Genomic DNA, 14,714 nt, shown 5'->3' on the forward strand with positions numbered 1-14,714 from the left:
TAAAAGTAATGGGAAAAGCTGTGTGGAAGCTAACGAGAAAATGTAGGAAGCAAAAAAAATAAATGGACTGAGGTAGGAAGAAGAAGAGGACAAGGGAGAGAAAAGGCAAAAAAAGAAAAAAATATACTAGAATCATCGATAATTATAACACCCCCCCTTGAAGTAATTTATTAATTAGACGACCATTGCTAACCACAGAAGTGATATTGATTGATCAATTGCCAGATAAAACAATTTTAGCCATATTTGAATATATATTGAGTTCCCAATTGATTACATATAAACAGTCAATTAACAATGTTTGGAGGCCAACAGAATAATAGTGGCTCCAATGCCTTTAGTGGGTTTTCAACAAACAACAATAAGAACAACAATTCTAACAGCCAACAGAGTAGTGCAATTTCACTTGGAGCATCGAAGCCAACCGAATCAAATGCATTTGGAGCTCTAGGAAATACTTCTAAACCACTTTTTGGTGCAGGAGCACAACAGCAATCATCATCAACTCCAGCATTTGGGACTGCTAAACCCAGCTCTCCGTTTGGAAACGCTAGTACAAATCAACCCAACGCATTTGGATCTGCATTTGGTGCTGCTCCTAAAACAGGGGGGTTATTTGGATCCAACACGGCTAGCTCAACAGCTCAACCTAGCTCAATTTTTGGACAAAAGAAAGACGACGCTACGTCCGGTTCCACGGCAACAAGCAGTACTGGAGTATTTGGAGCTAAACCCACAACCACCAATTTGTCTACCGGCTCTGCTTTTGGTGCTCCTACATCAAGTGCCACCAATGAAAAGACAGAAGAGCCCAAATCAACAGGCGCTTTCGCATCCAGAGCAACAGATGGTACAGCAAGTACAGGCACAACAGGGGCATCTTTTGGTGCTCAAAATCAAGCAGCTAATACAAGTAGTGGCGGGGGCTTATTTGGGGCCAAGAAAGATCAATCACCTGCCCCAACAGGAGGATTATTCGGCTCTACAACAGTAAACCTGGATGCTAAGTCAGCAGATAACGCCGCAATAAGTAATGAACTGAATACTACAACTAATATGTTTGGTTCTAGTAGTACTACAACTGACAATAAATTCGGTGGTGGGACTTCTTTTAGTACTACCAAGAATCCAATCTTTGGTAATAATAAGGAGGACAACAAACCTCCTGCAGTTACATTTGGATCAAAACCAGAAAATAATGATACTCTGAAAGCATCTCTTTTTGGAGCTAACAATGTTGCAAGCAAGCCTGCTAGCAGTGGATTCTTATTTGGTGCCAAAAAAGACGACGACAAAGATAAACCTGCTAGTAGCGGATTCTCATTTGGTGCCAAAAAAGACGACGACAAAGATAAACCTGCTAGTAGCGGATTCTCATTTGGTGCCAAAAAAGACGACGACAAAGATAAACCTGCTAGTAGTGGATTCTCATTTGGTGCCAAAAAAGACGACGACAAAGATAAACCTGCTAGTAGTGGATTCTCATTTGGTGCCAAAAAAGACGACGACAAAGATAAACCTGCTAGTAGTGGATTCTCATTTGGTGCCAAAAAAGACGACGACAAAGATAAACCTGCTAGTAGTGGATTCTCATTTGGTGCCAAAAAAGACGACGACAAAGATAAACCTACCACAAGCGGATTTTCTTTTGGCAAAAAAACTGAAGAAAAGAAAGAAGATAAGAGTATTTCTGAAAATGCTGCACCTACCTCAGCAACTTCAACGGCAACCACTACCACCGCTACAGCTCAACCAAATTTGAAACCAACAAAGATTGAACCAATTCCTGTTTCAATTGATAACAAAACACTTGACGATTTAATTGTCAAATGGTCTAAGCAGTTAACCACCACTACAAGGATTTTTGATTCTTACACTAATAAGGTCAAGGAATGGGATCAAAAATTGGTAGAAAGTGGAGATGATATCACGAAACTTAACCAAGAATCATTAGAAGCAGAGACATTGCAAACCAAGATAAATCAGCAATTACTTTTCGTTGAGAACCAGCAAGATGAATTAGAGAAGATATTAGATAATTACGAGCAACAAGCTGATATTTTGTTGAACAACATGGAATTGAATAATAATGCCGTTGCCAATGCCTCATCGTTGATTCATGCTGTTGAAGGAAGCAATAAAGATACAACCACTAAAGATGCTAGTGCTGGTGTTTCCTCTTCAAACGCAGCAATCTCTGGCGGGTCATCATCATCTTTAAGTATCACTGATAAATTACGTGAAAATGCGTATCACAATGCCGAGTTGTTAGATGAAAGATTGGATAACTTAGGAGCCAATTTGGGAACTTTGATCAATGAAATTAATTCAGTTAGTGATGTTTTCAATAAGAATTTGATCAATGAGTTAGCTAACAAAAACGAAGCAAGAGATTCGACCAGTAAGAAAGACGACACAAAATCAGATGAGAATAACCCAATTGAAGAAATTGTGAGATTGTTAAATTTACACTTGGAAAACTTGAAATACATTGAAAAAGCAGAAGAAGAGTTGAAAAGTAAGTTGGAAAAATTGAACAAAACCAAGAAAATAAGTCACTAACCTATTTGTTTTGCATTTGGTTATTAAAAGAGCCTCAATCGTTTTTGTATTTTAGTGTATAGTTGAATGATATTTTAGCAAATTAATTGCTCTGATTACATTTTTTTGTCACATGCCTAGCATGTTAGTATGATTGTCCTGTTTTTTTTTTTTTTTTGTTGGTCTGTTCAGTGAAAAAAGATCAACCTGCAATTATCAAATAGTGGAGAACATTTTGGCTTTAGTGACTAAGAAGAACCGAAACCCTAATTTAACTACCAAAACCTGATATTAAAATATATTTCCTTCTTTTTTTATTTTTTTTTTTTGAAAATTATAAATATCAAACAACATATTAACTATAGTTTTCGGTCTGTTGACTCAATCCAAAGAATTCACAATATCTAATTAGAAATGGCTTCTCCAATTATCATGTTGATCAAGTTGTTGCTTGACCCTGATGTATCCAAAAAAGTAATCTTACAAATGGCATGGTCCCAAGTTAAAGCAATTGGAATAGGTAAAGTGGTTGCCGCTTTATTGAGTGCCTTAACAGTTGGTGTGTCTTCCTTCATTCGTGTACCACAAATCAGAAAATTATTAATTAATTCAGAACAAGACAGAATTGCCGTTGCCAAAGGATTATCATTGACAAGCTTATCGTTGGATACATTAAACTCCTTAATTCATGTGACTTTCAACTCGCAAAATAGAATCCCGTTTATTCAGTATGGTGAGAGCTTATTATTAGGCATTCAAAATGCCATTATTATATTATTGATTAAATTCTACCGTGGACAAGAAACTCAAGGCGTTGGCAAATGGCAGGGATTAAGTTGTGAGGATAAATTTGCAACTATAAGAGGAGCAATTACTAAGCCTTTGGTTATCATGGTTGCGTCTGCCATCTTTTTCAATAAATTGGCCCCTTCAAGCTTGATCTCAATGTTGGAAATTTTAAATATTCCCATCAGTATAGTTGCTAAGTTTCCCCAAATTAAGACCAACTACGAATTGAAGACTGCCAAACATTTGAGTGACACTGTCTTGAGAGCTAACGTTGTTGGCTCATTAATCAGGGTGTACACCTCATTTACCGACTATTCTACAAAAAAACAAAGACACAAAAACACGGTGGATGAAACTATCTTGTTAGCGGGCTATTCTACTTCTTTGATATTAAATTCTATTTTATTGGGTCAATCTATAGTGTACGATAAAATGGGAGAAAAGAAAGTAGAGGATGAAAAGAAGAACGAGTAGGAATGTATAGGTATAAAAGTTTTTCTCCTTTTGATAATACAAGTAAGGTATCTTGTGATATTGAGAAATGCAGTTTTTTAGGGGGTTCTGGTCCTTATAATGCAGCGCAAAATCTTATTTTCATAAGATTTATGGAATGGAGACGGAAATAAGTGGAAAACGTCTGGTGCGAGATCTCTCATTACTCATACCACAATAATGATCGAAAATTTTATTTCGAAACACTTTATCAAATAACATTCCATATCGAATCTACCTTACACAAAGAAAAGTTCATCAATTTCTTTGTATACGTTTACAATTACTTGACAGATCATCACTCTAAACGATACCTGGCCCTCCAATATATAAAAAACAGTTTAAGCACTAAGGTATTTTTTTTTTTCTTTTAATTGATAAGATAGAGTGGGGATTTTCCTTTTTTGAAAAATTTTCTTGACATTTTTTATTTTTCTTTTTTTTTTTTTTTTTTTTTGCATCGTTGATATCAAATTCAAAGACTACTAATCTTCTAATGGTCCATCAAGCTGAGTTCTTACCTTCTACAGGTAATTCGATATCATCTGTATTACAAGGTGGTTACAACCATCCATTGTCTAGGGAATGGCAGCAGGAAAGACAATTGACCAAAAACATGTTTATTTTTCCATTGTTTATCACCGATTCTCCTGATGAAGAAACCGAAATCCCCGCATTACCCAACATCAAGCGTTTTGGTGTAAATAGATTGATTCCTTATGTGAAAAGCTTAGTTGAAAAAGGATTGAGAGCTGTGATATTGTTTGGGGTTCCATTGAAACCAGGTGTCAAAGATGCATTGGGTACTGCTGCAGATGACCCCGAAGGACCAGTTATTACTGCGATCAAAAAATTACGTGAAAATTTCCCCGATTTATTTATCATGTGTGATGTTTGTCTTTGTGAATACACAGATCACGGACATTGTGGGATATTGAATGAAGATGGATCATTGAGAAGAGAGGAATCAGTACAAAGAATTGCAGCGGTGGCGGTCAACTACGCAAGAGCAGGAGCAAACTCTGTTGCTCCTTCAGATATGATGGATGGACGTATTAAAGACATCAAGACCGGGTTGATGAATGCAGGATTAGCCAATAAATGTTTAGTCATGTCATATGCTGCCAAGTTCTCTGGAAACTTGTATGGACCATTTCGTGACGCTGCCGGAAGTGCACCAAGCCATGGAGATAGAAAAGCATACCAGTTACCACCAGGAGGTGCTGGTTTGGCACGTCGTGCGTTGATGAGAGACATGGGTGAAGGTGCTGATGCTGTTATTGTCAAACCAAGCACTTTTTATTTGGACATTGTCAGTGATGCAGCCAAATTATGTCGTGATTATCCAATATGTGCATATCATGTCAGTGGAGAATATGCCATGTTGCATGCAGCTGCGGAGAAAGGGGTGGTTGATTTGAAAGGAATTGCATTTGAAGCCCATCAAGGGTTTTTAAGAGCAGGAGCAAGATTAATTATTAGTTATTTCACCCCAGAATTTTTAGAATGGTTGCAAGTATAAAAGGGTCTTTGCCATTTTGCAAAAAAAAAAAAAAATATGTGTAAGATCAATATGAATGGTGAACTAACTAACTATCAGGCAAACTTCTTGTCTGTCAATATTGTTATATATATTTTACGTGTACGTAAATGCAAAAATTTATAATTAAACGTATTATGACAAATAAAGCTTTGTGTTGTTAGTTATATGGCAATCGGTTCATGTGATGTCTTATTTTGTGGTTCATATTCCCCAATTTCAGTATTTGGAGCATCTGGCATAGGTTTGGTGTCCGGTATTTTAGGTAATTCGTTTCCTTCTTCTTTGGCCTGGTTATTTTTACCATGTATTTCTTTTTGCAAATTTTCAAACTCTTGATCCACTTCCTCTTCCTCTGACCTATTCAATTGATTGGCACCTCCTAATAGCTCACTAACTTCATCCACCTTCAATTTCTCATCCTCCAATTGATCAATTAACGCGTCAATCTTCTCAACTTGCATCTCATTATTTAATTTCTGTAATACCCTGTTACCTTGTTGTAAACCATACACAACATCTTTTTCAATCAACTTATACTCAATTGTTCCAATCAACTTTTCTAAGTTGTTTAGTTGATCAAAAGTGGTGTTAATTACAGATTCTTGTTGCTTTTTAGATCGCAAATAAAATTTAGCCTTCTGAGGTTGTTTATTGAGTACAGCTTTCTTTGCCAAGTCTGTTTGCTTTTCAATGATTGTGTTTAATCGTTTCTGGTACTGTTTTAGCTTGTCTCTTTGTTGCTTCAACTGAAATATTGCCTTATCTTGTGCAGTTATTTTAGGAGTAGATGGTTGCTGGCCCATTTTTTGATCGGAATGTATTGAAGTTATGTTTATAATGACTGTAGACTACGGTTCGTAACATCTTCAAGGTTTTTTTTTTTAGAACAAAAAATTACAATTGATAACCAGCATACAATGTCGTGTATTCTTGTCACCAAATGAGGAATATACTGAAAACGCTGTTTATTTTTTGCAACTTGATCTCCATGAATATGAGCAAGTCCCACTACAATGAAATCGATCAAATAAAACAGAGACAAGTTTGTTGTATGATTTGTAAATTAAAGTACCGAGTAATAGCCAAAGTACACAGAAGAAGAAAAGCATGTAAAGACATACTAATTTCAATTACAATGGCGAGAAATCACTTTTGCATGGATAAAACAAAGAAAAATTGACTTCAAATGATGCTGATTCTAATCATTTATATTCAAAAATCTCTTTCTAACTTAATTATCACCTTTGCATTCTTTTTGCAATTGTGCTTTAGAAGGTTGTATAGTAGTATGGTTAGTCCATCGAAAAAAAAAAAAAGCCAACCCCAGCCTTTTTGTAATTAAGCCACTAACAGCAAGTAAGGCGGGCGGCCACCAATCTCAGTTTTCTAAGGCGGGCAAGGACCACACCAATCAGATTAGCTTTTTCTTTTTCTTTTGTGCTTGATAGTTATTCACATAAATCTTGAATGAGCAAAATATGGATACCTGTAAAACCATTACCTAGTCAGTAAAAACATAATAAAACAAAACCACGAGAAAGGGTCGAAAGTATTAAAGATATTGCTCGGATGAAAATATAATTAGTAGGATTGTTTTTTTCTTTTTTGCATTTAGCAAGGGTATTGGTATCATCCACAATAAGCAGACTATTAAGAAACAAAAGAAAAACAATACTAAGGGTACATATAGCAAAATGCATGGGAAAAAAAAAAACGGGTTTTGTGTTAGAAATTACCATCGATAAATCTTCATGAGTTATCACTAGTCAGAAAGCAACCGTAAAAAATTGATTTAAAAACTTTTTTTCAAAAATACCCCAATGCTTTCTTCTTTGTTAATAAGATTTAGCTACTAGTCTACTCTTACTTATTTTGGAGCTACAGTTTTTCTCACCTTACAGACGGATCTTTTACCGAATAGATTCATAGTAAACAATGTCTATGAATTGTTTTAATTCACACGAAAATGCAAGGGACTGCGAGAAGGAAACAATTACGACGACAGAATATCATGAATCTGAACAACCAGACGTGAAAGCTATACGAAATTTCAAATTCTTCAAGATGGATGAGGCAGAAACTAAAAACAATTCAAACTTGCAAATTTCAAATTTGTCTCCCCTTGATTCACAGTCAGAGCCCCCTTCAGTCCTAAGCTTGAATCATTCAACAATACCAGAACAATATGAACGAAGTCAAGGCACTCCCGACCCACTACACACGCCAGAAATTTCATTGAGCGATTATTTATATGACCAAACATTAAGTCCCCAAGGCTTTGATAATAGCCGTGAAAACTTTAACATCCATCAAACTATCGCCAGTTTATTTGAAGATAATTCGTCAGTTATATCGCAAGAATCTGTTGAAGACACCAAAACAACACTATCACTGGAAACAACTGATAACCTATCGTTAAGTAATGCATCATATTTGACTAACATTAACTTTGTACAAAATCATTTAGAATACCTTAGTCAAAATTTCCTGGGAAATCCCTCTTCCAATGGGTTGCTGCCGTCATCATCATCATCATCACAGATAGATTTTGATGCCGCAAATTTGACACCCGAATCAATACCAGGGTACATTCTCAACAAGAAGTTTGGCCCAGTACACCAACTGACCGACCTGGTATACAATGCCATCAAGGTTGCTCAAAACAAGACAAACGATTTCCATAGCAATGCTGTCGCTAGTCAAAAACCATTAGATTTGAATTCTAAAGTAATAGTGAGACTATCACCTAATATTTTTCATAACCTATCACTTTCGCGTTTTCTCAATGAATGGTACATATTATCTGGGAAACACAGCTCGAAGAAACATAGAGTATGGTCCAATGAATCTCTTACTAATGAATATGTACAGAAGAAAACAATCCCCATATTTGATAAAGAAGATGCCCGTTTCAGGCCAACTTTGCCATTAAATATACCTGGTGTCTTGTACCCGCAAGAGATTTTAAACTTTCGTGTGAACAGCGATGATTATCCACTTAAACAGGCCTCACCGTCCACTAATCAGAAAAGGTTTGCCATGGTATACCCAGACAACGATTATAAGACCTTCAAGCAGCTCAGCATGCTCGCTGTGTATGAACAACAAACTAGACAGGGGTCATTTTCCTCCGACGAGGCACGACGAAAATCCAGCAGCGGTTTTAATGTAGGTGTCAATGCACCCACCATTGAAGCTGGGTCTTTGGATTCTTTAGGTACATTGATGCAGAATCACCATCTAGGAACAAATTCAACCAACGGAGATCCACTTCATTCAAAACTAGCAAAGTTTGACTATGAGATCATTAAGCTGCCCATGAAATTAATAGAAGTTTTGACGGATATAATGAGAGTTGTCGAAACAATTAGTGTTATTCACGAACTAGGATTTGTTCACAATGGGCTAACTAGCAATAATTTGTTAAAGTCAGAGAAAAACGCCAGAGATATCAAAGTCACTGGATGGGGGTTTGCTTTCAGTTTTTCTGAAAATTGTAGCCATGGTTACAGAAATAAACACTTGGCTCAAGTTCAAGATTTGATACCTTACATGGCACCTGAGGTGTTGGCCATTACAAATTCGGTTGTAGAATACCGGTCGGACTTCTACTCGTTGGGGGTAATAATGTATGAGTTAATATTAGGTACTTTGCCATTCAAAAATAGCAATCCACAGACATTAATTAGAATGCACAATTTTGAAAAGCCAATAGCTCCCAGTATGTTGGCACCAAGTTGGATTTCAGAAAAATTGAGTAGCGTTGTTATGAAATTGTTAGAGAAGAATCCACGCAACAGGTATAGCGATTGCCACTCATTGCTCCATGATTTGACTGAAGTTAAGAATATGTACATTAGCAAATTATTGGAATCAGGAGAAAGTGGTCAAACTGGTAACCTCAATTTAAGTGATCAGCAATACTATTTGGCTAAAGAGATTGTACCACATCCTGAGAAAATGGGAGTCATCCCTGTGCTTGGATTGAGAGAGCATTTCATTGGAAGAGGAGATTTTTTGCAAAATGTTACTGAAACCTACAACAGCAATCAGAATGGGGTTGATTTAGTTTTTATATCTGGCGAAAGCGGGAGAGGTAAATCGTTAATACTACAAGATCTCCAAGCAGGGGCAGTTTTGAAACACAATTTTTATTACTCCTGGAAGTTTAGCTTTTTTGGAGCAGATACTCATGTCTACCGGTTTCTTGTTGAAGGTGTTCAAAAGATAATAACTCAAATTTTAAACTCTTCAGAAGAAATTCGAAATACATGGAGAGATCTAATTTTGACACACATTCCTATAGATTTAAGCATATTGTTTTATTTGATCCCTGAATTAAAAGTACTATTGGGGAAAAAATACACTTCTATTTACCAACATAAAGTTGGAATGGGGACGCTGAGAAATACTCTCAAAGAAAACCAAACATTGAGACTCGAAATTAAATTGAGACAAATTCTAAAGGAGTTTTTCAGACTCATTGCTAAACAAGGTTTGTCGATTTTTTTGGATGATGTGCAATGGTGTTCAGAAGAATCATGGAGATTGTTATGTGACGTTTTAGATTTTGATTCATCTGGAGAGGCAAAAGAGGGTGTTAGCATTAAAGTAGTAGTGTGCTATGCCTTGAATGCGGACCATTTAGAGAATGTTGATACAGAACACAAGAAAGTTTCCTTTTGCCGATATGCCAAACAAAGTAACTTGAATTTGCATGAGTTTAATATACCCCATATCCCACTAGAAGATGCCATCGATTTTTTGTGTGAGCCATACGTGAAACTGGACTACCGATTGAGCGGCGAACATTTGAATCTAGTTGATAATTTAAATGACACAAATAAAAACCCCAACGACAACCTTAAAGCTATCCCCACGATAATTCAAGAGTTATATCAATCCTCAGGCGGAAATGTTTTACTATTAGTTTTTTTGACAAGAATGACAAAACTATCTGGAAAAGTTCCATTCTCACACTTTTCTAACAGAGATTCACATTTATATGACTATTTACTGAATAACAATTACGGATCCACTAGAAATGAGATTCTTGCAAATTATTTGAATATGGGAACCAGTTCAGACGCAAGAGCCTTGCTTAAAATCGCCGCGTTAATTTCCAGTGGGTCAGGGTTCTTTTTTTCAGACTTAATTGTCGCCACAGACTTACCGATGGCTGAAACATTCCAGCTATTACAGATATGTATTCACTCGAGAATAATTGTTCCCACTAGCACATATTACAAAGTGCCTATGGATTTAATAGCTTCTGACCAGACTCCATTTGATTTAACAGATGATAATATTTGGAAATTGGCAACTTTATGCAGCTACAAGTTCTTTCACGATTCTATTTGTACTCATATCATTAAAGAATTGAACGCCAGTGGCGAGTTCAAAGAACTTTCTAGACTATGCGGATTGAGGTTTTACAATACCATTACAAAGGAACGTCTACTAAATATTGGTGGCTACCTTCAAATGGCTACTCACTTTAGAAACTCATACGAGGCAGCAAGGCCGGAAGAAAACGAAAAGTATGTCGAAGTGTTAGTCCAGGCAGGAAGATATGCCATATCAACTTATAATATGAAATTGTCTCAATGGTTTTTCAATGTTGTTGGTGAATTGGTATATAACCTTGATTCAAAAACTCAGTTAAAATCCGTATTAACAATAGCCGAGAATCATTTTAATTCTTGCGAATTTGAACAATGCCTAAATGTTGTTGAAAATGCACAGAGGAAATTTGGTTTTGACAGGTTGATATTTTGCATTCAAATAATTCGTTGCAAAATTGAGCTAGGTGATTATGACGAGGCAAACCAAATTGCAATTGAATGTCTTCAAGAATTAGGTGTTCCATTAAATGATGACGAATGTGTAGGCAAAAACCTGTTTGAAACGTTTCTGGGAAAAATACCGCTTTCCGTGGCCGAAATTAGAGGTATTTTGAAAATCAAAAAGTGCAAAAACTCACGAACTTTGCTAATGTATCAGTTAGTTTCCGAGCTTATTGTCCTTTTCAAGGTTCAAGGTAAAGACAGAATGAGAAAGTTCCTCACGGCTTATGCCATGAGTCAAATTTACTCACAGGGATCTTCTCCTTATTGTGCAGTTATTCTTATAGATTTTGCACAATCACTTGTCAACGAACACACAACGTCAGGAATGCTCAAAGCAAAAGAACTCAGTGTTGTTATGTTATCATTAGTTAATAGAGCACCAGAAATATCTTTGTCATATGTTCAATCTATTTATGAATACTATTTCAGTTGCCATGCAGTATTGTTTGAATCAATTGAAAAAATGCTGGATCTTATAAATCCCGGTAATGCGAGTTCGGATTGCACAAGACTGTCTTTTTATTCATCTTTTCATTTGATGGTTCATGTTTCCAAAATATTCTTTTCGTGCATGAATGGAGAAGGGTTAAAAATGTTCTCAGCATCCAGGGCCAAATCATATTTACTAGGGGATTCTCATACGACTGAAATGGATAATTTTTTGTATGATAGTGAAATGTTACTTTGTGGGCATTCAAAATTGAATGAATTTATGATCAAATATCAGTCCTTCAACCAAACTTCTGTTGGTAAATTTTGTTATTATTTAATTGTGTTATGTGTAATGGCACGCGACAAAAGATTTGACGACGCTGCCAGTTTGATTTTACAAGTTGTGGAAGATCTACTGGAATCATTGCCCGTGTCTTTTTTGCACCATCAATATTACTTAATTTGTGGTAAAGTGTTTGCTTATCGTCAGACAAAAATGCCAGAAAGTGATGAACAAGTGGAGCATATTTTGGAACGTCAATTTGTGCGGTATGAATTATGGGCGCTGACTAATGAGTCCATACTTCTTCCGAGGTACTTGTTGTTAAATGCGTATAAACAGATTAGAGAAAATAACGTTGACAAGTTGGAAATATTAGATTCCTTTGAGGAGGCATTGCAAACGACTCAAAGATACCACAATGTATACGATATGTGTTGGATTAATTTTGAATGCGCAAGGTGGTTAATTAACATAAAACAGAAAAGGCACAGAATCTCAAGAATGGTTAAACAAGGTCTTAAAATTATGAGAAGCTTAGAATTGAAAAATCATTTGAGATTGTCTGAAATTGAGTTTGGTGAATACATCGAGGACGAACATCAGAAAAATAAATGGGCAGGGTTGACTGATAATCTAGTATTGGATAGTGTAGCTACCTCGCAACAACAAAATATGGAGAGTAGGTTATCTTCCAATGATGACAAGCAATCTGTTCGGGGAAAACATTATACTAAAAAAGAGCTTGACAACCATTTGCTTAGATTGCACCTTGATGGCCACGGAACAAGTATAGATTTGAATTCTGCAATTTGTGAATGTCTAGCTATATCGGAAGCCCTAGACGAAAATTCGATTCTCACCAAGTTGATGGCATCAGCCATTAAATATTCAGGTGCCACATACGGAGTAATAGTTACCAAGAAAAACCAAGAAACGCCTTTTCTTAGAACAATTGGATCGCAGCAAAATATTCACACATTAAACAATATACCAATTTCTGACGACATTTGCCCCACTCAATTGATTCGTCACGTATTGCACACAGGGGAAACGGTGAACAAGGCTCATGACCATATAGGGTTTGCCAATAACTTTGGAAACGAGTATTTTCAAGCAACGGACAAAAAATACTCAGTTGTGTGCTTGCCATTGAAGAGTCAGCTTGGATTCTTCGGAGCAATTTATTTAGAGGCTGGTGAAGGTAGTTTTGGACATGAAGATTTGTTCAATGAACGAAAGTGTGATTTGTTGCAACTTTTTTGCACACAAGCAGCTGTGGCTTTGGGCAAGGAGCGTTTACTTTTACAGATGGAGGTAGCAAAAATGGCAGCAGAAGACGCCACTGATGAAAAGGCTAGTTTTTTGGCGAACATGTCGCATGAAATACGAACTCCGTTCAATTCTTTATTGTCATTTGCTATATTTTTATTAGACACTAAATTGGATTCTACTCAAAGAGAATATGTCGAGGCAATTCAGAGCTCAGCAATGATTACATTGAATATTATTGATGGGATTCTTGCATTTTCAAAAATTGAGCATGGGTCATTTACATTAGAAAATGCTCCATTTTCTTTAAATGATTGCATTGAAACCGCTATTCAAGTAAGTGGGGAAACGGTTTTAAATGACCAGATTGAGTTGGTGTTTTGTAACAATTGCCCAGAGATTGAATTTGTGGTTGGTGACCTCACGAGGTTTAGACAGATTATAATCAATTTAGTGGGCAATGCTATAAAGTTTACGACAAAAGGTCATGTCTTGATCTCCTGTGATAGCCGAAAACTTACAGAAGAAAGGGTTGAAATTAATGTGTCTGTTCAAGATTCTGGTATTGGAATCCCAAAGAAATCTCAAAATAAGGTGTTTGGAGCTTTTTCACAAGTGGATGGGTCTGCCAGAAGACAGTATGGAGGCTCTGGATTAGGGTTAGCGATATCAAAGAAATTGACTGAGTTAATGGGTGGTACTATTAGATTTGAAAGTGAGGAAGGGATTGGTACAACATTCTTTGTTAGCGTCATTATGGACGCAAAAGTGTACTCAACCCCGCCATTCAGTTCAAATAAAAAGTGCTTGATCTACAGCAAGCATCGTCTTACTGCCAAGTCAATTGCAAAGATACTTAAGTATTTTGGATTGACAGTTGAAGTCACTAATGACAAATCAGACTTTTTAGCTTCCGTTGCATCTAATGATATCGTTTTTATTGATCGTGGAATGGAAACTAATGCCAGTGGCGCAGCTAAAGTTATCCCTATTGATGCAAAACCTTTTAAAAGGAACAAACTCATTAGTATCCTCAAAGAACAACCGAGTTCACCTGCAAAAGTGCATGGGACTAACGAATTTGATTTATCAAAAAAATATCCCTTAAGAATACTACTAGCAGAAGACAATCTTTTGAATTATAAAGTATGTTTGAAGCATTTGGATAAATTGGGTTACAAGGCAGATCATGCAAAGGATGGAGTAATAGTTTTGGATAAATGCAAAGAATTACTAGAAAAAAATGAAAAATATGATGTCATCTTGATGGATATTCAAATGCCTCGTAAGGATGGTATTACTGCTACAAGGGATTTGAAGACATTATTTCACACGTACCAAAAGGAAAGCTGGTTACCGGTGATCGTTGCATTGACAGCTAATGTTGCTGGAGATGACAAAAAGAAGTGTTTAGAGGAGGGAATGTTTGATTTTATTACCAAGCCCATTTTACCGAAAGAGCTTAGGCGTATTCTAACAAAGGTGGGTGAATCTGTGAATATATAAGATGTGTATT

At 36.3% G+C, this 14,714-nt stretch overlaps 5 protein-coding genes across 5 annotated transcripts; 4 read left to right on the forward strand and 1 right to left on the reverse strand. All coding sequences in view use genetic code 12, as the record gives it.

Moving 5' to 3' along the window:
- Positions 1 to 297: 297 nt before the first annotated feature.
- On the forward strand, positions 298 to 2,562 carry CD36_18030 (nuclear pore protein, putative; the record flags this gene model as incomplete). The annotated part of the gene is made up of 1 exon (XM_002418236.1): positions 298 to 2,562. One exon carries the CDS (start codon positions 298 to 300, stop codon positions 2,560 to 2,562), a length of 2,265 nt encoding a protein of 754 aa, XP_002418281.1.
- A 393-nt stretch (positions 2,563 to 2,955) lies between these two features.
- On the forward strand, positions 2,956 to 3,804 carry CD36_18040 (mannose-p-dolichol utilization defect 1 protein (suppressor of lec15 and lec35 glycosylation mutation homolog) (sl15), putative; the record flags this gene model as incomplete). The annotated part of the gene is made up of 1 exon (XM_002418237.1): positions 2,956 to 3,804. The coding sequence occupies one exon, from the start codon at positions 2,956 to 2,958 to the stop codon at positions 3,802 to 3,804; it is 849 nt and encodes a 282-aa protein (XP_002418282.1).
- A 514-nt stretch (positions 3,805 to 4,318) lies between these two features.
- Positions 4,319 to 5,344, forward strand: CD36_18050 (delta-aminolevulinic acid dehydratase, putative; the record flags this gene model as incomplete). Its single annotated transcript, XM_002418238.1, has 1 exon — positions 4,319 to 5,344. One exon carries the CDS (start codon positions 4,319 to 4,321, stop codon positions 5,342 to 5,344), a length of 1,026 nt encoding a protein of 341 aa, XP_002418283.1.
- A 182-nt stretch (positions 5,345 to 5,526) lies between these two features.
- Positions 5,527 to 6,168, reverse strand: CD36_18060 (amino acid sensor-independent protein, putative; the record flags this gene model as incomplete). The annotated part of the gene is made up of 1 exon (XM_002418239.1): positions 5,527 to 6,168. The coding sequence occupies one exon, from the start codon at positions 6,166 to 6,168 to the stop codon at positions 5,527 to 5,529; it is 642 nt and encodes a 213-aa protein (XP_002418284.1).
- A 1,132-nt stretch (positions 6,169 to 7,300) lies between these two features.
- CHK1 (histidine kinase osmosensor and regulator, putative) lies at positions 7,301 to 14,704 on the forward strand (the record flags this gene model as incomplete). The annotated part of the gene is made up of 1 exon (XM_002418240.1): positions 7,301 to 14,704. One exon carries the CDS (start codon positions 7,301 to 7,303, stop codon positions 14,702 to 14,704), a length of 7,404 nt encoding a protein of 2,467 aa, XP_002418285.1.
- Positions 14,705 to 14,714: the final 10 nt, after the last annotated feature.

The sequence above is a fragment of the Candida dubliniensis genome, chromosome 2, assembly GCF_000026945.1.
Source record: "Candida dubliniensis CD36 chromosome 2, complete sequence".
Taxonomy (NCBI): Eukaryota; Fungi; Ascomycota; class Pichiomycetes; order Serinales; family Debaryomycetaceae; genus Candida; species Candida dubliniensis.